At 50.8% G+C, this 23886-nt stretch overlaps 2 protein-coding genes across 4 annotated transcripts in view; one reads left to right on the forward strand and one right to left on the reverse strand.

The window, feature by feature from the left end:
- SGSM3 (small G protein signaling modulator 3) overlaps positions 1-1570 on the forward strand; it is a 31765-nt gene extending 30195 nt beyond the window's left edge. For all 3 annotated transcript variants that reach the window (XM_042793264.1, XM_042793263.1, XM_042793265.1), the window contains one exon: positions 329-1570. In XM_042793264.1, coding sequence (XP_042649198.1) covers positions 329-412 — 84 coding nt within the window. In that variant the 3' untranslated portion in view covers positions 413-1570. The remainder of the gene's footprint in view (positions 1-328) is intronic.
- Positions 1571-2387: 817 nt separating this feature from the next.
- Positions 2388-23886, reverse strand: part of MRTFA (myocardin related transcription factor A) — a 106035-nt gene continuing 84536 nt past the window's right edge. The window contains exons 4-15 of the mRNA XM_032996731.2: positions 18129-18184; positions 16452-16527; positions 15635-15796; positions 14063-14238; positions 13449-13604; positions 12696-12946; positions 12169-12340; positions 10783-11898; positions 9445-9627; positions 7122-7295; positions 6645-6705; positions 2388-6197 (exon numbers count right to left, since the gene is read on the reverse strand). Coding sequence (XP_032852622.2) covers positions 5698-6197; positions 6645-6705; positions 7122-7295; positions 9445-9627; positions 10783-11898; positions 12169-12340; positions 12696-12946; positions 13449-13604; positions 14063-14238; positions 15635-15796; positions 16452-16527; positions 18129-18184 — 3083 coding nt within the window. The 3' untranslated portion in view covers positions 2388-5697. The remainder of the gene's footprint in view (positions 6198-6644; positions 6706-7121; positions 7296-9444; positions 9628-10782; positions 11899-12168; positions 12341-12695; positions 12947-13448; positions 13605-14062; positions 14239-15634; positions 15797-16451; positions 16528-18128; positions 18185-23886) is intronic.

Below are 23886 nucleotides of genomic sequence, written 5' to 3' on the forward strand. Positions count from 1 at the left end.
CTGTGGCTGGGGCAGCTTCCCCTGCCAGGGCAAGCTGGGCGCGGAGCTGCGGCAGCGCTGGCAGAGGGGGCTGCCTGCCCGGGGCAGAGGGGAAGGGCGGGCCCCTCCCTTCCCTCCCTTCCCTCCCCCCACCCCCCCCACCCCCCCCCCCGTGCTTTCCAAACCGCAGGGCCTCTCCCTGTTTCAGCTGCTCAGAGGTGGGAAGTGCAGAAGGCCACTCTGCCTGCGAGCCGGAGAGCTCGGCGTGCTCGGGCTCTGTCCGCAGACACAGCCCCCCCTTTTCTGGGGGCCGTGCACTGACCCGGCTCTCTGTGTCATCACCCTGCAGGAGAAGGAGAAGAAGCCGCTGAAGGAAGGGGTGCAGGACATGCTGGTGAAGCACCATCTCTTCAGCTGGGACATAGATGGGTGACCCCCATCCCACCCCATCCTGGGGGACCTTCTCAGTGGCGCACACTCCTCTCCCCCCGCCCCCATCGTGTCTCACCTTCTGCCCTCCCCCACCCCACCCACTTGTATCTGTGACAAAATCCCCCTGGGGGGGGGGGGGGGCTGCCAGGCCACCCGGGACAGACGGCAGCAGCACCGAGAGGCCGAGCTGCATCCTCGAGGGAGGCGATGGTCGAGGGTGATGCTGCAAAGGGACAAGTGTGTCGTGGCCACAAAAACAAGCGCCCCTTCCCACCTTCCCCCCATCTCTGCCGCCCCCATCTTCTGCTCGCCCCAGCCCTGCCTCCCCGCCGGTGCCTGGGGGAGCAGCCTGGCCCGCAGCCCCCCGCGCTGCCCCACAGCCCGGCCGCTGCGTGGGGGCGCGAGCGGGTCTGCCGCCGTTGCTCTGGGGCCGAGGCAGCCCCTGGGGTGGCTTTGATCCGTGAGAGCCGGCGGCACTGCGGGCGCGCGCGGAATCGGGCTGGTGAGAGATGCGCTGCTGTACGGGAGCAAGGACGGCACGTCCCCGTCCCCCCCACCCCGTGCCAGCCGAGGGCTCGCCTCTGCCGGGGAGGGGAATGGCAAAAACTGAAGCACTTGGAAAAGTTCCTCTGACCTGGAGCCAGGCCTGGGAAGGGGGAAACAGCATCGGCCTCATCCTCCCTCCCTGGCACTGGTGCGTGGGGTGTTGACAAGAGGTGCTCAACGGGCACCAGCCTATTACCGCTGTAACGGCCTTAGGGGATGGGCCTTGTCTCCTCTGGGAGCAGACAAAAGCCGCCTCTCCCCTAAGCAAGAGTGTTTCATGCTGTCATTTTAGTCTCTAGATGATTTTTACTGTTAACCAAAAAGCTGTAAATTAACTCCAGGACCGTGTATATTTTGGCACCGTTGTAGCTCAGGATGGGGTTCAGGTTGGAGCTGGCTCAGGGACACTAACTCGTCCTCCTCGCCCTGCGGTGGCAGCAGGGACGCAGGTCAGGAGTGGAGAATTGCTGCTTTGTGGTGGTGGCTCTGGATATGGAGTCTGTGACTTTCTACTGAAAGCGCTTGTCTGTGAGCACAAACTACTCATAAAATGACACTAGATTCTTACTTTCCTTTATTCGGTGGGTTTGTAAATAAACTGCATCTTGGGAGAGTGCTGGGCTTTGGCTTTGGTTTTTTGACGGGGCCAGGACTAGGTTTTCCTCTTAATTTCTGCCATTTGGTAACTCTGACCCCGTTTCTGCGCTGGCAGCGGGGGGGGGGTCCCCGCTGGCCCTGCGTCCCACCAGGCCCCAAGGCCCAAGGCCGGAGTGCAGCCCCACGGCAGAGCCCCAGAAAAGCAAGAAATGCTCAAAACTGGGGGGTGTAGGGACACTGCAGGAGGAGGGCCCTGAGCAAAGGGTGGGGGGCGGGTAGCAGTGGTGTCTGTGCACCAAGAAGCTGCTCCAGAAAAAGCAGGTGGAGTCTCGTCTGCAAAGCAGGGCAGGAACAGGGCCCGGGCCCAGGGAGGACGGCGGTCAGAAGCCCAAGCTCACGGGAAGGTGGCCGTTGCAGCGTATTTACTGAGGTGAAAATCAGTGGTTTCGGTCAAAGTGATGCCAGTTTGGCGTCTGGCTGAGGAAGGCTGCAGTGTCACCTCACCCCCGGAACAGCTGGGGGCCAGCGCAGCCCAGCGGGCTGGGGGAGGCTGTAAAAGCTGCCCGTGCTTCTTTCTCCTGCCATAAGCTCTACTTCTGGCTGCAGGGTAGGTAATTTCCGTATGCAGAGGGAATCTCCCTGCAGCTGAGAAAGGATGAGGCACCGCCACTCAAGCTGCTTTTTTTGCAGGCTGGAGAAAGACCCAGAGGGTTCACCCACCCTTAGCTGGAAAAGGCAGAGTGGCCCCAAGCCCTCCCACCAGCATAGCAGAGAAGTTTCTGAGCACGTGGCTGTTTGGAATTTTTTTAATAAAATGGATTTTTTTTTTTTTCCCAAATATTTGTAACTGAAAAAATAATTCAATTTAAAGATCCCTTCTCTCCCCCATTAACTTGTCACTTTTATCCTTTTCCAGTTGAATACTTGCTCTGGATCCGATGCCCCAACACCATCCGTCTCTGATGGTGCTGATCACCCCTCGCCGTTTGCTGCATAGTGGAAGGGAGAGTGCGTGCTAGTCAAATACACATTACAAACAAGTAGTGGTTACAGCAGAAAGATTCAGGATTACATTCAAGGTAGAGGCAGAACATCAGACTTTGTTTTTCCCAATGGGTGCAAAAATGCATGTCCAGGGAAATACCTCCTCCGACAAAGAACTATTGAACTATTATTCAAACAAATAATAGTAAAGAAAGCAGAGAACCGGGCTCGCCTGCTCTGGACACTGCTTGGGGAAAAGACTTTCTACTGTTTCCTGGGATGAGGCACCATCTTCCCCTCCGCCCCCGGGCACAGGGTTACCCCCCTCTCTCCTGGCAGAAGCCCCTTGTGCCGCAGGGCTGGGGCAGGTTAGCTGGGTTCCTCAGGTGAGGCTCATGATTCTGTATCATCTGGGCTCCTTGAGAGCTCTCAAGCCCATCAGCCAATTTCAAGTACCTTGAGCAAATTTAATGTAATTAAACACCTACAACGTTTCACAAATGAAGGTGGGTGGGTAAAGGTGAAAGGGAGCAGCTGGGAGCTCGGCCTTTCACCATCAACCCCAGGGAAGGGCTGGATCAGTAACAGGCACTGGGGTCTCTGCCAACGACGACTGGGGGGGCCTGGCCCAGCGTGAGGAACCACGACTGGGTCAGGCCAGGACTGCAGGGAGAGTGCTCCCACCTTCTAGGAGCTCATTGCACTTTGATAATTTCTTTATTTACTGGTTGCAGCTTTGTAATTATTGGTACAAAAGAAATCACACAGCTCGTTTTTGTGGAGACTGCTGCTCACTGTGGGCTAAAAAAAAGCTGAGATTTTGCTTGAGTTTGACCAATAGGCAGCCTCACTTTTTCCCCTTAGCATTTGAAAGATCCTCCCACACACCCCCCCAAACTTTTCCCCTAAGAAACCCCTCGCCTCCTGTGCCCACCTGGTCCCACGGCTGGGCAGCTGCCCTGGGGGGGAGCTCTGTGAGGCAATTGCTAATGCACTCGCTGCTCCCCGTGAGCACCGGGGCTGCACCAGGAGAGACTTGAGGGCGGGCTCGGGGGGGGCATGAAAGGGGTGTCCACCGGGCCCAGTTACTCTGATTTTTAGGACATGACAGTGTAGCTTGGGCAACAGAAAGCAGGGCGGGGTGGGGGGGGAAGGTGTCCTCTCCAACCCGGACACTGAGGGAGGCAGATAAGCGGCTCTGACTTGCTTACAACTGAGAGGGGAGAGATGGGGGCAGAAAGGAAGGAAGCTGCCAGCAGGCTCCCCCTGCAAACGATTAAGAAAGTGGCTCCCCATACAGTTAAGAAGCAAATAGGGCTCAGGAAAGCAGGAGTCTCTCCCAGCTGCAAAACAGGCGTGACCCCCCCCCCTCCCCACCCCCTCAAGGCTGCCAGTTTGGTGGCTGCCAGAGAGCACGTTGTGTGTTACCCGCACCCCTGCGGCAAGGCCTCCCCCTGAGACCAGCACCAGGTACCAAAGGGGCAGGGGAGCAGCATGTGCCCCCCCCTCCCCGACAGGCAGCACTGCAGCCCGGCACGGGGAGGGGGGGCAAGGTGGGGACAGCCTCCACGAGGAGCTACTAAAAAGGCTGGCAGTTTGTCCTTCCGCTGCCCGAGCGGGGTCAGCGCCCTCGGCCGTATGGAGCCGCTGCCTCCAGCCCTGCCCGGCCCCACCGCCCTCAGCCCGACCCCAAAGCCCAGCTCAGCTCCGGAGCAGGGGGAGCTGGGCAGCCAGGCAGCCGCCTGGGGCTGGGCTGTGGCTCACCTGGTCAATCAGGCAGGGAGCTCACAGCCGACAAATGCGGGGATTTAAAAGCGACAGGCCTAACGGCGCGAGGGCGAGCCCCGGGTCTGGGTTTCCACTGCAAAAACCCCCGCACAAGGAGGAGCACGGCCATGGCTCTGGGGGGTGGGCCGCAGGACGCAGCCGTCAGCTTTCGCCTTTTGCCCCGTGGGCCGGGAGGGAAGAGCAGAGCTCAGCTGCCCATTACTTGCTTTCAGGCTCCCGCTTCTCCCCAGAAAGGGGCCCTCAGAGAAAGGGTCGCATAGGAGCCGTGCTGTGCGGCTGAAGGCAGGACACAGATTGCACATGGCCCCTAATGATATGTTGCCCCTTGCTAGCCGTGCCCCTCGCACGCGCCCCTGGACACCCAGAGGCTTTCTTGGCCCAAACCCCCACCCCAGGCTGACCGCCCTGCTCGCCTGGGGGTGTCGCAAGCGCTGGGGGGAGCAGGGGCTGTGCCTGAAGGCTAACAGCCAGGCACAGCCCCGGGTCTGGGGCAGCGAAGGACAGGTATAACAAGACCTGGATTTTAGCACCTTAAAAAAGTCTGTTTTGCAGCCCAAAGCGAGTGAAGCAAGCAGGCAGCCCTCGGCCGAGCTCAGCAATATTTGGGAAACCAGCTTAGACATTACCAGGTTGGTGAGGAACCCTGATTCCCTTTGGCTACATTTGGAAAAGGTGCCCGTTCTGCCCCGCTCCTCGCAGCCCCGCGGCAGATCAGGCCCTCCCCTGACAGAGGGCAGGTGGCGCGGGGGGGGGGCAGCAGGTCCGGGCGCCCAGCCAGCGCTCCCGCCTCGTGTGTCCCGCTCAGGAGGTAGAATCCCCTTCTGCAACCGTTAAACCGACACAGCCCCTTTTTATTCACCGATCCCAGCAAGGCACAGGGGTGCCGCTTCTGGAATCGCCTCGGGCCCACTCGCGCTCTGTCCTGCCGCGAGGCGTGGGGGAGGGAACGCGTGCCCCTCGCCGCTCCTGCCTGGAGGGAGAGGGGCTGCCGGCTCCGTCCTCGCCCAGGCTGGGTCAGGCTGCACGGAGGGGGCAGGAGGCCACCAGCCCCCCCGAGCTCCTGCGGCCTCTTCTCCTCTTCATCCCCCCCCCCCCCAGCTGTTCTCCCTGCCCCGGCCCGGCCCCGCTGCCCAGGCAGCCGTGACTCGCTGCCGGCTTTGTGCAGGAAGGACACTGGTGGGGGAGGAGCACAAATACCAGGAGCATGTTTCTTTCTTTCCTATTTTTTTTTTGGGGGGGGGGTGGGGGGGAAGCGGGATGTTTCTGGTTTGTTTTTTTTTGTTTGTTTGTTTGTTTTTCAGTTGACTGGCCTCCTCCCCCTGCATGCCCGTGCCCTCCTGCTCCCATTCCCTTCAGTCTCTGCTCACAGAGTTACAAGCAAGAATCCCAGTGCAGCTGCAGATCGTGTCCATCAAGGAAGTCTGTGGAAAAGAGGCTGGGAGCCGCAGTGCTGAGGGGAGCCAGGCTCATGACGGGCCCCCCCGGCAGCTCCAGCCAGTCCATGCTGTCCAAGTTAGCCTCAGCCAGATCCAGGGCGATGCCCCCGGACGGCTCGTGAGCAAAGTGCAATTCCGAGGTGTCCATAGGTGAAGGCGGGTGGTCCAGGATGGCCGAGCTGCTCAGCATCTCACTGTGGAGGTCGTCGATCAGGGACAGGGGCTCCGGCCCATCGTGGCCTGCCGTCAGCAGCGGGAGGCCGGTGCTGCTCTCCAGGAAGTCCTCCAGCCGGCCCACGGGCACCGGCTGCCCCAAGGACACCGGCACCCCCAGCTCTGAGGAATGGTGGCTGCTGGGCGGCGGGGAGCAGGCCGGGGCCGCCGGTGGTTCTTTCCCAGCTGGGGACGACTGATCCTTGAAGTCAGCAGAAATCTCTGTGCAGGGAACAAAGAGGCAGGCCAGGGTGAGGGGAAAGCTCGGCCCCACACCAGAAGGGTCCCTCCCACCCAGCAGGGCAACAGGGATCCCCCCCCCAGCCGGAGCCATCACTGACCACCAACCGGGACACGAAACTCAGCCTGTGCCTGCGCGTGGTTTGCTGCGAGGGGTTTTCAGCTCACCCCTGGGGAATTCAGGCTCTGTCCAGAACCGCAGAAGAGCTGTGCCCAGAGCCGAGGCAGCAGAGCCACTCAGCAGCTTTGCGTCGTACTAATGCCTGACTGACATCTCCCTCGGTGCCCTAATGACCACTGCCAATGGTAAAGCCACTGGCAGGGGCGCAGGAGCGGAGCCCTGGGCCGTAACAGCCTCTCCCCTCAGTGCTCTATAACCCCCAGGCTCAAACCCAAAGACGAGGGGAACTGCTGGCTTTGTCTCCTTACCTCCACTTTCGATGAGAATGTCAAACAGGTCGTCCATCTGCTGGCTGGAACAGCCGTTCTCCTGGGGAGAGCGAGCGCAGGATTAGCTTCCTGTTTGCCAGGGGAGCTCCCACCTCCAGCAACACCCCTGGCTGCTGGCTCTCCTCCCTCGCCCCAGGGACGGGGCTGTTATTCAGCAGGAGTGAGCACAGGGGGGTCGTGGCACTGGAACCCCCTGTAGCCCCAGGCTGTTACTGGAAGGGAAGGCACACTCAGCAACTGCTGTACTAACACTCAGTGCGCAGCCAGCGAGTGGTTTGGGATCTCTACCTGCGGCTCAGGGTCTGCCCCAAACCCTTCAGAAGGAATGTGGTGAGGACGGTGCAGTTGTGTCTCCATTCTCTATTACTGGCCCAGATCAAGGATCTAAGCAGGTTTACAGTGGCAACTTTTCACCTGCTCTCCAAGGAAACCAGGGAGAAGAAGAACTGCTCTCACCTGGGCCTTTGGCTGTTGCTTCATGGCCTCTTCGTAGCCTGGTGGCTCTTTCACTGGGGCCGAGGGAACAGGGAGAGGAGGTGGAGGAGTTCCAAAAAGCGACGCGTGCTGTTGCTGCTCCAGGTCCATCTGGGATGGGGAAGGGGCAGCAGGAGAGCTGGGCTGCGATGAGGGCTGTTTAGAACGAAGGCAGAAGGGGTGATCAGGGGCAAGTCCACATCAACTCCTTTCTCACAGCTGCTTTGAGAGACCATCACCCCCTCTCTCGGTGAGCGCTGCACAGAGGTCTGCACTGCTCTGCTCCCAGCAGCCCCGCTACCCTGTGCACTGTGCCCTGGCTGCAGGGGACGAAGACAGATTTCCCAGATTTCCCTTCCACCTCACAGCTGGAAATCTTTTGCTGATTTTTCTAATGCTAATGCAACCACGCCACAAACCACCACCAGGCTGCTCCTGGACGGGGAGAGCCGCATCTGCCCAAGTGGGGGATTCCTCTGGCACTTTGGAGAGAGCAGGCACTTCCCTTGTTGTGTGCAGCCTACTCTGCGCAATATATCCAGCACCTCCGTGGGCAGTGCCTGCTTTGGGGACCCAGTCAAGCCTCACTAGCAGCAAGTTTCACAGCCCGACGGTGGGCGGAGAGCACCGGCGCGCTCAGCAGCACCAGGCACCTCCAAAGGAAACCCCCAGTGCTGCAGGAAGTGGTGCTCCTGACTCAGCTTTACCAGATGAATCAGCACACGACTGCCCATAAGAAAAGTTAAACCACGGATCGGGTCTTTGCCCCTGCAGCAGTTATGCCTGATCCGCACTGGAGCTCGCTCCCCCGGAGCAGCGATCCCCAGGCAGCAGCTGATTGCCAGTTCCAACAACATGTACCTGTTGATGCTCTCCCCCATCCTGTTTTCCCCCCCGAGAGCTTTTTGTCTGTTCTGTGACCTGCAGGTAGAGGAATGACCCCGGGCCCCGGTCAGCTGCTCTGGGGTCCACTCTCTTCCCGAGAGGGGCTGGGACCTGGTGGTGTGGCACAGGCCACTGGGATGTGCTGCGAGGGTAACTTTTTTGACACACTGGGTGGGCCAGCTTCGCCAGCAGCACCGATTTTCAGGGACTGTTTGTGGAACTCATTGAGGAAGAAGGGCTGCAGGTTTGGAGGTGCTGAGAACGATAGTATGGTGTGGGGCAGCTGCCCCGTGACCACCTGCAGGCCTGGTTTCTGACCCTACAGGGAGGCAAAAGGATTAGGAGTCACTACAGATGCCTCCACAGCACACGAGCTAAGGGAGCCTGAGGGAAAAGGTGCCTTCATTTACCTTCTGTATTTCCTCAAAGGTCTCAAAGCAAACCAAAGCCCCAACCCTCTACAAAGTGAATACCTCACTCCGACTACACTAGAAATAACTCCTGTCTTCATATCCTTTCCAGGATCTGACTCAGAAGTGATCCTCCAAGCTCTAAGAACTCTTCATAATCTTTCTGTATCTTATCTTAATTACACGTTAGAGAGAGAGCCAAGTAGGCTAGAAAGGGAGGAGAGGCACAGCAGAGCCTCTTTAGAGCCATCACCTGGAGAAGGGGTAGTCGGAGGTGCTCTTTCCTGAGCCAGCATGGCACTTCAAAAAAGAGATAATTAACAGGCACGCTCAAGGCACGGGAATGGAAATCCCAGCATGTTCATCAGCATCAGAGATTAAAAGGTCACATCCTTTCGCCCCTCTCAGAATTCATACGCCGCCTTCAGCAGGAGGCCTACTGACCACACCCCCACCCGCTTCCATGCTGCAGCCACCTTTCCAGTTCAGCAGCACTCCTTCAAGAATCAGGGACACCACCGTGAACGGAAGCTGCCCACTCTGGCCTCTCATCATTTTTAACGGCTAGGCAATGCTTGTTTAAAACACCGGTGGGTATTCTGCCCAGATGTGGGACCAAAGGGCAGAAGCTAGTAAATTGTCAGGGTTTAGCCCAGAGCTCTTTGCTGTAAAGCCTCCTCATCACTTCCAAGCGTGCCCAGAGGGGAAGACCTCATGGGCACTTAGTGCTCCTGAAACCTCGTGCCTGACGGGCTCTCCACCGCAGCCGGTGCGGCAGGAGGCAGGGGAAGGGAGAGGCCATGCCAGGCACCTCTTCTGCCACATTCAAGCTGAAACCCAAACACTCCACGCAGCTGCAAGCTGTGGCAGAAGCTACTGTGAGATCTCACTTGCTGTGGTGATGGTCTCTGACCAGGATTGTGCACGCGTGTCTCCTTCCCGCTGCCGCTACACACCCCGGCAGCAGACAAAGAAAAACAAGGAAGAAAAGTGAGCAGGCAGCGAGCTACCTTTCTGACAGATTGGTTTCGTCCTCTGGGCTGCTGCTGCTGCTGCTGCAGGGGCTGCTGCTGCTGCTTCTGCTGCTGCTGCACGGGCTGCTGCTTCTGCTGCTGTGTGGGCTGCTGAGGGGTGCTTGCAGGTAGCTGACACGGCGGTTGGCTGGAAGTTTTAGCAGGCGATGATTGTACTCTCTGGAAAGAAAAGGGTATCCGTGAGAAGTTATTCCCCAGACACAACATGGAGCAAGGCCTGTCCTTCTTAAAGGATTTATGAAGTTTGGTTTCCCCCACTCTATATTCTTTGGGAAATTCAGTCAATCGTTCTGTTTCACCAAGCAGAGAAATCAGATTGGGGCGGGATTGAGAGTCCTAAAAGAGGAGGTAGTACCAGTCTAAATCCCTGGGCTATCCATGACATCCCTCGAGGGCTGGCAGACCTGACACAGGACCTGTGCCCTTCCAGAGCAGAGGCTGGAGTTCAGGTGAGATACCCTGGGCTCTCCAGGGTGACACTGGATGCTGGTATTTAGACAGCTGCCTGTCATCTCATCTGCTACACAGCAAATGCAGCCTGCTCAGTGCCTGTCCCTGATGGTAGGCTTGCTCTGCAGAAGGTGCAAGAAATATAGCAGCAGAAAATGAAAATCTTCTCTTATGCCATGGAAGATGCTGGGGTCTGATTTATGCCATAAAATCTGGGCATATTTATCTCTTCCTGGAAGAAACACTTGGAACACTTCTGTTAAGTGCTGAGCTCATGCCAACAGGGGAATAGTAGATCATCATTGATGAAAGACTCGGTTAAGACTGAAATACTGACACGCATTAAAACAAAGAACAGTCAAAAGGCAGAAAGTCTGCTCCCAAGTAGCTCTCGGTAGATAAGGTGACCTATCTATCACTCCGACTACGATCTCTCCAGTAAAGGAAAGGGGTTAAATACACTCTGCTTTTTTTTTTACTACCACAGGCATAGCTGTTCTTTCAAAAACCAGTGAAATGTGGCAACAAACACTTGTCCTCCAAGCCTGAGATCCTGCCTGACAAAAGGCAGAACCGTGTGTTTGGAAGAACGCTGAACAGCCCGTGATGCACGCAGTCAGCGGTGCACTGCTGTACACAGTTCATCACTGTCAAATGGCAGTCTTTCTGCTGAAGATCTGCTTACACTGCCCTGTTTCACAAAGCCACGATCTACCAGCCACCGTAGCAAGCGGCTCAGCCATTTTAGAATTTACTGCCTTGAATTTCCACCGCGTTAAGTCATCCTCTGGTAACCTGAACCACAGGAGCAGGAAGAGGGAGAGAGGAACCCAGCGGCCTGCAGGCGATCGAACCTTTGCGTACCTGCAAGGGCGGGCAGCTACCCCCTGCCTTCCCGTGGGGCGAGAGGCCCTGCCTCTCGGCGCTCGGCTTGGTCACGGTGAGGACGATGTGGGTCCCTGTGGAGTCGGTGATGAGGGTGGGGGGAGGGGTGCCCTTGATGAGGTCGCTCAGGGCGCTCCCTTGCTGGCCAAGGAAAAGCCGCGGGCTGTGGGACTGGCACGGCGGCTCTGCTTCCGCGGCTGGCACCTCCTGCTTCACCGTCACGGCTTTCTTTGGCACTGGGCTTGGATTCGAAGTGTCCATTTGGCTAGCGGTTGGTGCAGGGCTGAATTGGTCTGTTTGGCCACTGGATTGCTTTGCAGACTGGCAACTCAGGAAACCGTTTTCACTCTTGACCTGGACGCCAAATGCTACTGGGTTGGAGGCAAGGGCTGCTCCGTCTCTCGCAGCCGCTGAGGCCGGTAGTGACTGCTGAGAGCGCTTCTCCTGCTCTAGCTGTAGTCTAAGCATCTCAACCAGCTGCTGCTTCTGCTTCAGCATGCGGGTGAGTTCCTCGATCTGCTTGTCCTTCTCCTGCAGCATCTGATCTTTGTCCCTAACTTCTGCATCTCTGCTGTTACCGGCGCTACACCGCTCCGCCCTGGGCGCCACATTTACGCTGCAGGAGGCTGACTTGGAGCTTTCTTCCTTCACCAGGAACTGCACTGGAGATGCCTGCAAGGTGAGCTGGGTCAGGGGTGAAGTCACCATCTCTCCAAAGGTGTCTCCGGTGGCCGAGTTCTCGTCCCCTGTGCTCATCTGCGAGCGCTCAGAAGGAGTTGGAGAAACGGGAGGAGTCGAGCCTGTACTGCCGAACTTCATCACGCTGCCACCGGTGACTGTGGCCACAACCACTTCTGCTGGTGCAATGCCAGTGGTGACCAGGGCTGGCCCGGTGCTCAGCCTGGCAGCTGGGAAGGCCACCACCACTTCGGCAGCTTTTGGGAGGACGGCTGCTGTGCTGGGCTTGGGAGTGGGAGTCGTTTGGCCGGCTGCACCATTCTGCTCTTGGTAAGCTCTGAGACGCTCGATCAGGTCCGTCTTTGTGCCTGAGACAGGCAAGGCCCTCAATTTCAGCTCTTGCTTCAGCTCTGCTACCTGATAAGGGGAGAAGAAAAAGAGGGCAACATTAAGAGAACATACATGCTAACCAGAACGACTATTAACAGCTACCAGAGTCATGGGGCAAAGGACTAAAGTGACCCTCCTGTGGGCCAACAAACCTGCAGCTCAGGTACAGACTGCAGGGTAACAACACCAGCTGCTCTCACAAACTCCTGCCAGTCTACCTCTGGGGCAGCAACATGGTTCCATGCTGCCCACGGACAACGGCAAAGAAGGGACTGTGCAGCTTCACAGCACATTTACCTTCATCTCATCGAGGTTGGCAGGGAGAGGGCCAGGCTTGCCCACTGCAGCGTTACTGTTTTGTCGCATCAGCCCGCTGGGACCAGAGGATACTGAAGATGTGCTGCTGACTGTGGCAGAGAGACTGCGTACGGCAGGGGCACCGGCACCACTCTGCTGCTCTCCTGGAGGCCTGCAGGGAGAGAAAAAACACGAGCATCAAAACCAGAGTAAAAAGGCACCAGGGGCCTTCAGTGTCAACAGTTGTCCGTGTTCAGAAACATCTGGGTCACTAGTGCCACCCCAGACATGGAAGCACACCAATGCCTTTGACTGTATCCATGCCCCTTACTCTGCCAACTGACCCGCTTCAGCAGCTTCTCTCCCATTTATCTGACACCCCCCCTTTTTGAGGCCCGCTGTAACCTAACAAGACTGAGTGTGTTAGACCCAACTGCCACACCTCACCCCCAGAACACAATGTCTCTGGTAACGGTACTGGGGAAGCAAGTGCTTCCTAAGAGAGAGCTGCCATTTAGGACCCATACTTCGGTGGGGCTGGCAGGATGGTCTGGTAGTTGTAGTGCTGCTGCTGCTGGTTGAGGATCTGAAGCTGGAGAAAGAGCTGCTGCTGCTGCAGTATTTTGGCATAGGATGAATCCATGGGAGGAGCTCCCTTGTCCTGCTTTTGGTCCGGGGGAATATACTGATGATATTTAAGTTTCTTGACTTTCGGCTTCAACTCCTTGGCTTTTTTACTGCGCTGAGACTTCTCGCTAGCAGACTTGGGCTGGCTTTGCTATTTAGAAGAAAAGGAAGAAGCAAATAAGAATGGAAACACTGAAATAACATAAGACCTCGTATAAACCAAAACACACACAGGGATTTTTGTTTCAAAATTCTCCAGATTTGACCTCAGGGTCTTTCCATGATTCTCTACAGGCAACGGTAGAGTCACAGCACCCGCAGCGGCTTACACCGTACCATAATGCAGGTCACCTTTCCCAGCACACCAGATCACTTGCTCATTCAGCGCAGACTCACTGACTAATTATGGATAACACTGATTGTTTCAAAACATTTTTGCATTCAGGACCCATTTCACAGAAGGTGAATACTTCATGGAACAGAAAAACCTAATAAATATGTTACAACTAGTGTCAGAGGAAGACACTAGTGAGAAATCAGCTCTCCTTCCTTTGCACCTGTTAACAGAATATTTCCAACTTCAAACTTTCTTCAGAGTAACCGCCTTATCTTCCTTCAGACTACAACAATGAAGAAATCAGCCAAAAAAGTACCTTAATGAGTGTTGGTGGGGGCTTGGCAGCAGTAAGAGCTGCTCCATTGGTAAGACTGGGAGGCAGAAGAGGTGGAGGTGGCAGAGGCGGGGGTGGCTGTTCAGCTAGGAAAAGTGTTTCACTGGAATCTGCGCTGATCTGCAATTGGGATGTACCCTGCAGGGACAGAAAAAGGCATCAGGAATAGACATAAGAGGAGGGAAACAGTTTAAGAGCGTGCAGGAAGTGTCCACTTGCAGGGAAGCAGCACAGGTTTCAAGTCATTAATTAGACTCCTTTAACCCACTGCTTCAGTTGTCCCCGAGAAGCACCACAACTTCTTAGGGCAGAAGATCCCACACCTGTATCTCCCAGCTTTGCTTGCCAGAATCAGTTGCACACGGGCTGTATCACTGAGTAATGACTGCCCCCCTTCCCCACACAGCACCACTGCGGGGGCTTCTGAATAACCACAGGACTTCACCAACACCACACAGAGCTAAGACTCCTTGTGAAATCTCACAGATTATACACCTCTTGAGGATCCCTCGGTCTCATTTTTTTAGGATCCTCTGCCACAAATCAGCAGTATCTGTGAAGCTCCAGGGCACTGCAGGAGGCCACCGGGTTCTCACCTGAGCTAGTGACGTGCCAGTGGTGCTAGGGAGAGGCTCACAAATCCGGGAGTCCATCGGCGATGGGACAGACCCCTGGGACTCATGGCTGGCTGGCTGTTCTGGGGAGAGGGCATCACTGCTGTCCTCATCAAAGGAGGAATTGTCTGCAACCTTTGGGTAGTTCACCTGTCCAACTGAAAACACAAACATCAACTGTGGCCTTTAAAGTGGAATAAGAAATTATTTCACTTGACACTAGAAGTTTCTCAGAGATGATGAAGGCATGGAGAGAGTTGTGTCTGAGTTGTGCTTAAATGACCAGCTAAAAATGAGAGAACAGAGCCCAGACTGGATCAGTTTTAAGTAGAACAAAAGACTGGGATGAACCATTTCCCTTCCTTCTTAGCCAGACAAGATCAGGAAGTGTAACAAGAGCTACTTAACTCTGCCCAAAACATGTGGCATGGCTTATTTGATTATCATCTGGCACCAAAGAAGAAGGTGTAAGTTTGAGTCATGGTTTCTTTGATGTTCCTCCTGTGTGGTGGAAGGTAGAATCCCTCTTCAAGACAGAATCCCAAACTGCCCTCTAGTCTTACAAGCAACAAGGGCCATGGATTAAGCGGTGGCCCTGACTGCTATTAGCATTTCTGTCTATTTACATGTCCAGTAGATAAATTCAGGTGAGTGTACCTTTGTAATGTACTAATGTTTTTCAGATTACATTATCTCAAATTAATCCTGCTAAGCAGGAAAACACTATCATTTGCACCTAGCGTAAAAGCAACAGAAATCCAGAGAGATGTACTTTGCTCAGTCAGAAGCAAGCTACATCTCTAATGCTCCAGTTCACAAGTTCTTTCTCTACCTCAAATACACCTTGTACAGTAGTGAAGCCAGGCTCTCTCACACCACCTTCCTTTTTTTTCAGGAGAAGTATTCCATCTTGCTCACAGTTGTGTCCCATTTGTCTTGAAAGTAGCTGTGCGTGTTTGAGGGGATGAATAACCACAGACGCACACAGACTGCTCAGTCTGGGGAGATGGGAAAGAGCACTGCTGAGGCAGTGGGAAGGTTATTCCTCAGCATTCCTTTCAGCCCTTGGAATGGCACTGGCATGATTTACATCTGTTCTGGTTTATTTTTAAAGGGATTGAATCCTCTGAAGTTTTTAAGTTCACAGACAGCTTTTGTTTCATCACACCTGTTTATATTCTGTCTCCTCTCCCTCATCTGAGTAAGTCAGTGGGTTCTCCCTGACCAAGGTTGCTGACATGTTATACCGAGAGGGGGATTTTTAGGGAGAGAATCTAGGGAATGCAATCTTCAACAGTCTTTCAAGTCTTTAGGGTATGCAGTCGCTTTCACATTATTCTGGGATGTTCATACTTCCTATAATTTAATGTTTCTGTAGCGCTATCTGGGCCAGAGGGAGTTCTGCTTTTCAGAAGGCTCGGGGCTGAAAGCCTGTGATTCTGAGACAGGGAAACAAGACCAACCACGGCACTGCGCTCTCTTACACAGGCAGGTGAATTGATAGGAAATCACCCGTGGGAAATGCCCTCAACACAGATCCTCCTCTGGCCTTACCGATAATGGCTTCCTTCAGGCTCGATTCCACAGGCAAGATGTTCTTCTCCACCAGCTCCATGGGACCCGGCCTCTGCGCTATCTTCTCATTGAGGTCATCTGCCAGTCTGGCTCTCTTTAGCTTCAGCTGCTTAGCCTGCAAGGAGGGTTCAGCTGAGGTCTCTGTTCAGGGGAAAATAAATAAAATGGCATTAATCCAGCAATGGTCAACCAATGCACTTCAGCAGTATTTTACTTCTATTCAGAAAGGTAACTCCAGGTAACTGTAGATAATTGTACAGAAAAATAGTTGCAGATAACAATAGATAACCATGCAATATTATGTATATTTATGTTATAAAGATAACTACAATCATCCTCGTGACTCTAGAATATGACAAATATGCTGTTCTCAAACTGATGTCACCCAGTTCTCATTCACCTTTACCCTTTTAGTTGTGTCCAAAGATGTGGTGCTCAGCAGCACCACAGTACTCCCTCTCTGAGGAGCTTACTAATTAGATCAAATCTGCCTCACTCCCTCTTGGATAATTTACAGTGTGTTCCCTAGTAGAAGAGCAATCCATGGTCATTCTATTTCTTTGTTGCTCAGCTACACAAAACTGCACAATTTGAGTTCACATAACAGATTCTTCTGAGAATCCCCATGCAAGCAGAGTTGAATGCCTCTCAAGAAATCACGCAACGGGCATAATGATCTGCCCACTCTCAAGTGAAAGACAGACTTGGGGGTCAGAGGCAAAATAGAAAGCTGTTAAGTACAAGTGATTACGATGAAGTTTATTGTTGATGTTTTCCTGTTTAGCACGTGCCATACCTTCCAGAATGTGCATCCTAACCAGCTCTGATCTCTCTGGCCGGGACCGGATTTTCCGTTTCAGATAGTCCTCTGTCTGCAGCAAAAATAGACAAGCAAGAGCCAATTTCAGTTGATCAGACATAGGAGTGAGGTAATCTTGGATAGCACGAACAAGAGAAACAACCATCTTTAGTTGTTACTGAGATCTAAATAAACACAGAACAGAGAAGGGGTTATCTTCTGTCCCAGAGCACCCAGAGAATGAGCTTATTCTAAAGATGATCTTCTACTGTAACTGCCTCAGTCTGACTGTGCACTGCTGCCCCACAGAACAGAAACTGGAAAGGACTAAAGGACTTCTTCAAGAACTGAAGCCCTCCTTTTCCCTTTTATGCAACACCACTAACTCGTGTCAGGGTAAAATTCAAGACATTTCTTTTTTCATTAAAGATAAATGCACTGGTTCCATTGTTCATAACAAATATTTTCATATACTGCTGACATTGAGGGCTGACTTGTGGTTTGGGAATACTCTTTTATTTGTTTAGAGATATGTTATTTGTTAAACTAAAGACCCCATGCAGTCTGTTGGCAGGCACAGTCTACATGCTAAGACATTACATTTCCAGAGCTGCTTCTAGCTCTGTCTTTGAAGAATGCACTACAGAGCAATCTAGAGATGACCCTGTCTGGGCTGAGCACGTTACCCCTTTGCACAGCCCAGGAATGGGAATCTGGGAACAGTGAGTAATGGACTGGTAAGTACTGGCCATCAGGATGGGTCTTCAGAGAAAATAAATATTAAAGTCAATCAGAAAACTGCACCATAATTGCTCTATTGCTCACACCAAAATATTAGCTTAATAAGAAGGTTTTAGGAAAAAAGAGGAGGAAGAAGCAAAATCCTTTGGGACACTGGTCTTAATGTAAAGTCCACTGTTCCAATCCTTCCACAGTTTCAAGTGATAACACTCCCTTACAGGTTTTAATCACAGCTGTTATTTTTTTACTTATGTTGCTTTCACTTTTAAAACAAAACTTAGCCCAGCAGTCATAATAGGTTTTATTCCCCTGTAGATTAATCAGAAAAAAAACACAAAACCTATCCCCAGAGGCCTTTTGAGGAACAGAAATCATCAAGAAACCCCCCCCAGTTAGTAAATGTGCCCCATGAAGCGCGATGCCTGGCTTCCTCTTTCTATAGAGACAGAAGTCTGCGTGATTTCAGTGTTAGAAGATTTCAGGGGCGATCCTCTCTACTAAATTTTCAGTTTCTAATGTCCTAGAATAACAAGTGCACATGCAGGTAACAGAGAAACCATATACCTTCCTCAAAGGTGGAACTGAGTCACATGATAGGAGCGTTTAAGGGCAGAACAGACACCATAAAAATAAAAATGTAAAGTATATGAACAGTGGGCAAGAAGAGCATCAGCGACTTCCAGAAAGAAGACCCCAGGGAAAATCCAGGCACCATATTCAATGGTTTTTAGGCACAACTAGTTCACTGCGGGTTAACAACCAGCACATACAAGCTAAAGAACGCCCCATCCAATACATCTGTGACTACATAGCACTGTATTACACATCCAGAATATGAACAATTCCCTTCTGCATCTCATTAACAACTACAGGATGCCCAAAACACGCTACTCCTGGCTTCCCCAAAACATTAAAGGCAGTATTGCATCTTACCCTGGCCCGTTCCAAACTCCTTCTTTGTTCATGAAATGCAGCTGGACTTTTCAGAGCTGTTGAGAGGAAAACATTTAGAGAATGAATTAGAGTGATGGAAGTTCTCTCATTGCACGTCCCTTTAGGCCAACTAAGTTAGCAAATACACTGCAGCAACTGCCTCCTGCATCTTTGAGCACACTGGACCAGATCTCCAGCTGGTATAAAGCAATGTGAATGGATGTACTCCATCGGACAGCACAGGAGCTGCAGGAACTGACCTCGACTTTTTGTGGGCTGCTGAAGAGATTAATACAGGTACACTTCTAGGCGAACTGCTCACAAAGTTGGGTCCAAGAACATGAGTCAGAAACAGCCCCCCAACAAATGCCTTTTACAAGCATCAACATAGAGTAAGATATCCAGGACCCTTAAGTAAGGGAAAGGCACTGAAGCATTGAAGAGATACATGAAATGGTTGGAAGGATGGGGGAGGATCCTAATGAACTGTAAATCCTCTTTACTACCTTTTAATGTCAAAGGAAGCTGCAAGTCTTTCCTTAATCTGCACCTGTGTTTTGTGTACATGCAAGGGCTGCTTGCAAATTCTGCAGGTCCACAGGACATATATATTGTTCCATGTAAGAGAAACTATCGTGAGAACAGGAACACTTGGACAGGAAAGTACATCTGTCTGTTGACAGAAAACCAAGACTTGAGGAATTAACAGCAGCTCTCCATAGAACAGACCTCCTCGCCCCCTCAGGCCCAGTATAAATCCAGCGCCAAAATGGATCAAGTTTTAAGAAACTGATCCTCTGCTGTCCAGGACCGTACTAACCCTGGAGGAATCTCTCACTCTGCCTGGCTCCTCTGGAGCACACAAAGCTCACGTCCCACAGTAAAACCGGAGAAAGAGGGTGACAACAGTAAGTGTCACTAGCTCCTTACAGTTTTCCCAAACAAGCAAGTAGCTTGTCTTTTGAAACAATCACACTGTGGCTTGTATTCAGAACTAGCTGAAGGGAACATACTAATTTCTTTTCGTATTTCTGAAATACTCATATTAAAACTGCCTGGTGAAGTTTCTAAATTACCATCAAGCTAAACACCTTTAAAGATAAGTTGCAAGTCTTTTGAAGACAAAAATCTAAACTTGTACAGTTAGTAACTCTGGAGTTACTACTGCATCTAGGTCCTATGAAAGGTCTACTCATTTTTCACTTAAGACTAATGATTACATATTTCTCAAATGTAACTTCATAATAAAATCTCAAAAGACTAATAAAAAATAAAAGCCCTTGCATAAATGTAATGTAAGAAACTATTTCTAATGCACATGTAGACTTCTAAACTCTTTCCTACAGAATAAAATGGAGCAGCCAAAGACAAAGTGTTAAGACATACACATGTTCTGCGAATTACAGACAGAGTCCCTATAGGTTCACATCAATGGGGTAAAAAGTACAATTTATTCCACACGCCAGGAACTCTAAACCACACCAGGGCATCACGGATGGGATTCAGACTACAGAAGTGAATGAAGAATAACCTGTAGAATCCATTAACAATAATTGAAAACTTACCATAGGGAGTATACAGACTTCTGCAATGATGGGGTAAATAGTTTATATTCAGATTCAAGATAGTTTCATACAATCTGGTTATGGAGAGAAATCGCCAGAGAAAGTTCTGCAAGCTGTGAAATGGGAGTGCACTGATTGCACTTTGGGATAAACCAAAGTAGGGGTAGAGATACAGTTTTTCAATAACTGCAAAAATAATACAAAAAAATTCACTGGCTAGCTGAGACATCAACTTGTGGGCAGTCTGACCATCACACCTTGATGAAGAGCAAGTAACAAATAAGACTGATAAATACCCTTTTCAAGCTGCATGAACTACTTGTGAATATGCACGTGCTTGAACTTAAACTCACATTTCTTTCACTGTATGCACATCACAGAAAAGTAAAATAAAAGTCCAGGTACACCTGGTCAAAGATACCATGCAATATATAAATCAGTATAAAAATCTACCCTGGAGACAAGCAAAGCAGGCCTCATGTTGAGTCTTTAAAAGCTCTCTACGACCAGAATGTGCAGGCACGGCAGTAATTCTTTACTCTCCCCTTTCTGCCTACCTCTGCCATCAGCAAGAGGCAGCAGATGAACTTTAAGTGACATTTCCCTAACCATAGCAAATGGTCACGAAAGTCAACTGCAGGAGTTCAGCTGATGTCACAGGTAGTTCAGGAAAATTCCTGCATACACAAGAACAAAGTAAGAAGAATCCCTGAGAGGGGTAAAAAAATAAAAAAGAGCCCTCCCCCAAAACACATACACATCAGACAGTAAGTAATGCAAAACTGCTATGGGAAGAACAATTTCAGTCTCTCATGACTAGTCCTCTGGAAACAAGCACTGGGTTGTAGCTCTCTGGGCTGGCAACGTGACAGAGGACCTCATATTTGACCTCTGAAAATGTCAAGAGGGCACAAATCCTTCACTGCTTCCCTCAGCAATCTAGGATGAGGCTGACATGTCAGAAGAGGGTGTCTATTGTAAAATCATACTCCATTTGAAGTTAAGTAAGCCTTACACATTTTTCTGGCTTTGAAATGACCACATAGTCCAGAGCTGTGGAGCAACTCTGTTAACTTTACTATAGTAAACATTAAAAAAAAAAAAAATCCTACGAGGAACTCTGAAGCAGTAAGGCTCTGGGTAAGCATTACAGGAGACCCACAAGGCAGATCTGCCCTTTTACCAGCTCCTACCACTGCCCGTCCCAGCCACTTGACACTGATCCCTGCAAAACTATTCCTGCCCCCCTGATACCCTTCTGGCTTGCTCACCCAAGTGCTGCTTTATCCATTCCACTCAAAATTACCCATCTCCACAAAGCTCCACTGTTCTCAGGCATATGAGCTATTCCAGCTCATTCTGCCAGCATACGCAAATAAGCGGCTGAGCTGGTGGAGCAGAAGCAGTGGTAACCAGGTAGGCATGGGGCAGCACTTCTATCACAGACACAGGATTCCTGTCCACAGCCCTTGGTACCTGAAGCAGCAGATACAACCACAGAAAGCGGGGATGAAGAAACTCCAATCACTTAATGCTTTCTGACTGTTTGGGCTGCATAAAATATACTAAACTATTCCTTATGGTAGTTTGTCTAACCTGTTCTTGAAGACTTCTCATGAAAAAAATGCAATATTATTGCAGAGAAATTATCCCAGTGCATAGATGTCCTTACTATTTAAAAACCTTTATGAATGTCTAACTTTTCCTTTCCTACAATTTATACTCGTTATTCCCTGTCTTACCTGCAATCATTACAGAGAACAATTTATTCTCTTCCTCTTTGCATCTATCACTTATATATTGGAAAACTTTGATTTTTGTACAGTCCTCTGTTATATGAAAAAAACAAAGCCAGTTGTTTCAACATTTCCTTATAGATAACCTTTTCCAGCCCTTTGCTTGTTTACTCTCTATTGGTCTCCTTCCATTTGCTCTGCGTTTTTATTGAAGTATAGTGTCCAAAATTGGGTACATATTCCAGCCTAGGCTTTATCAGCTTTTATAGAGCTAAATGATTATTAAATAACACTTCTCAGTTATATGTCCCAGCCAGTTTATCTTTTTTGTGTACATAAACTTCATAACATGTCTGCTTGTGCTTGGCACACAAACCATTAAAGGTCTCCAATCCTCTTCTGCAGAGCTGCTATCTAGCCAACCATTCTCCACCCTCAATTCATTCCACTGACTAGACATAGGAAAATGTAGAAACACTGCATTTTTCTCTGGTTTTGTACCATACTTCTCAGCTTCTCCAAATATTATGAGTCCCAGTCCTGTCCTCCTCCTAGCCTGCTAACCTGCAAGCTTAATAAATATGCACACCATTCCCTTGTTTACAACAAATTACTGAAAATACCAAATAGTATCAGATACTGACCCTCTCCCTCCCCACCCCCCCAAAAGGCCCTGCTCAACACATCCTCCCAGTCTGACACCAAGACTTTATTCCAATCCTGTTCTTTCACCAGTTGCATACCCAGCTTCAAGTTCTCCCAGCTTGCTTACAAAAACGTCAGGAGAGCCAGTGTCAAGCACCTTACTAAACCCAAGAAGTGCAAAAAGACATTTAGCACCTCAACTTCCTGGAGAGACAGTTCAACAAATATTTAGTCTGATGGTAGGCCCAGCTTAAATAATGATATCTTTTTCCCTTTCCTCCATGTCCCCCACATTTCTGCACTGTCATTGATGCTCCAATTGTACTCGTATCACACAGGGAGCTGTACTAGGGAACTGTCACCATGAAGTAACCCCAGCACCTCCCCGTGGACCTTTCTCCTCCCCAGAAAGAGGTACTAGTTAACTCGGTTCAAATCCTCAATCTAGCTAACTGTGTGGCCAGCTTTGTCAGCAAAACTTTGGGTGAGCCCCTGATGACAAGAGAGTGCCGCCAGAGAAAAAAAACCTGCCAAACGACAATAGTAGGTGTTGAGAGTTTTTGGTTTCCACTATATGCAGGAAAAAAATCCTTTATATTTCTCTTCTACTACTACTACTGAGATATTTGAGAATGCAGAAGTAACTTCTGCAATGCCCCTTTTCAGTTAGGCATACCTTTTGCCTGCCTTTCTGATTTTGTTTGTACATGCTATGTGCATGGTATTTTCATTGTCACTATACTGCAGTTACACTTTCTGCCCTCATTTCTGTACCTAGGCCTGGGACAAAGCATGTTAGCCCTCAGTTACGCTGACAAAATCATTTGTGGACTCAGATCACAGTTGTTTTGAAAGAGTTATTTTAACCTGGATTGGTATGCTGGTTTACAGCACGGCTCCACAAAGAATAGTGTCAGCAAAACTGAGCAAAAACTGCCCTGCCAGACAAAGTCAGAAACAAGAGGCTGGGTTTAAGGCCAGCACTGCAGGAGGAACCCCCATGCTGCCGAACCACAGCCCCCATGTCTTCAGATTGTCCCATCCACCTTAGGAAAGGAGCCTGGTGTTACAAATGGCCGAACAAGCACTAAAAAATGGCTTATTGATAGAAGGGACAGTAGCATCACCAAAAGGGTTTTGGGGATAGCACGGTCCAGCAGGTGCCCTTCATTGAGTTGTACATACTTCTGTCTCACTTGGACAACCATCTGGCAATTTGCAACCTCACTGTTAGGAGAATGAGCTTTACCCCTCACCTTTAGACGACTGACAGCAGGACATGATTTTCTTACCACAGACGGGCTGGCTAGCAAGGATCTAATGAAATTCTTACCATACGCATTCTCATTTGTTAGCCTCTCTGCTACTTGTCATGGAGCATTTTGATGCTTCATCACCAGAATTCCTGATGCATTAGTATCTTTGTGGTCACACCCTTAGCTACCATGAGAAATTTCCCTGGAGATCAATGATGCAACTGTTTTGTGCCTCCACCCTGCTTCAAAATTGTTTGCAGCTACACATTGCAACTACTGTCCTTCCATCTGACCCCCCAAAGCTAAGCAGCAGCACACAGGACCACCTACAGTGATGCACACCTTTCCATACAAAGCACAGAGATGGAAGTTGCTAATCTTCAAAGCAATGTATTAATTCCTATGAAACAGGGACCAAAACTGCAATGAGTAAGTTCAATGTTCCCTCAGTTCAAGCCACATCTTGAAGATGGCAATGTGTGAATGAAGGGAGATATTGCTGCAAAGCATCAAACTGGTGCTGCTATAAGCAGACTGAATCAAGGCCCAGGAATCA

This window comes from Tyto alba, unplaced genomic scaffold, assembly GCF_018691265.1.
Source record: "Tyto alba isolate M040663 unplaced genomic scaffold, T.alba_DEE_v4.0 Super-Scaffold_2, whole genome shotgun sequence".
Lineage (NCBI taxonomy): Eukaryota > Metazoa > Chordata > Aves > Strigiformes > Tytonidae > Tyto > Tyto alba.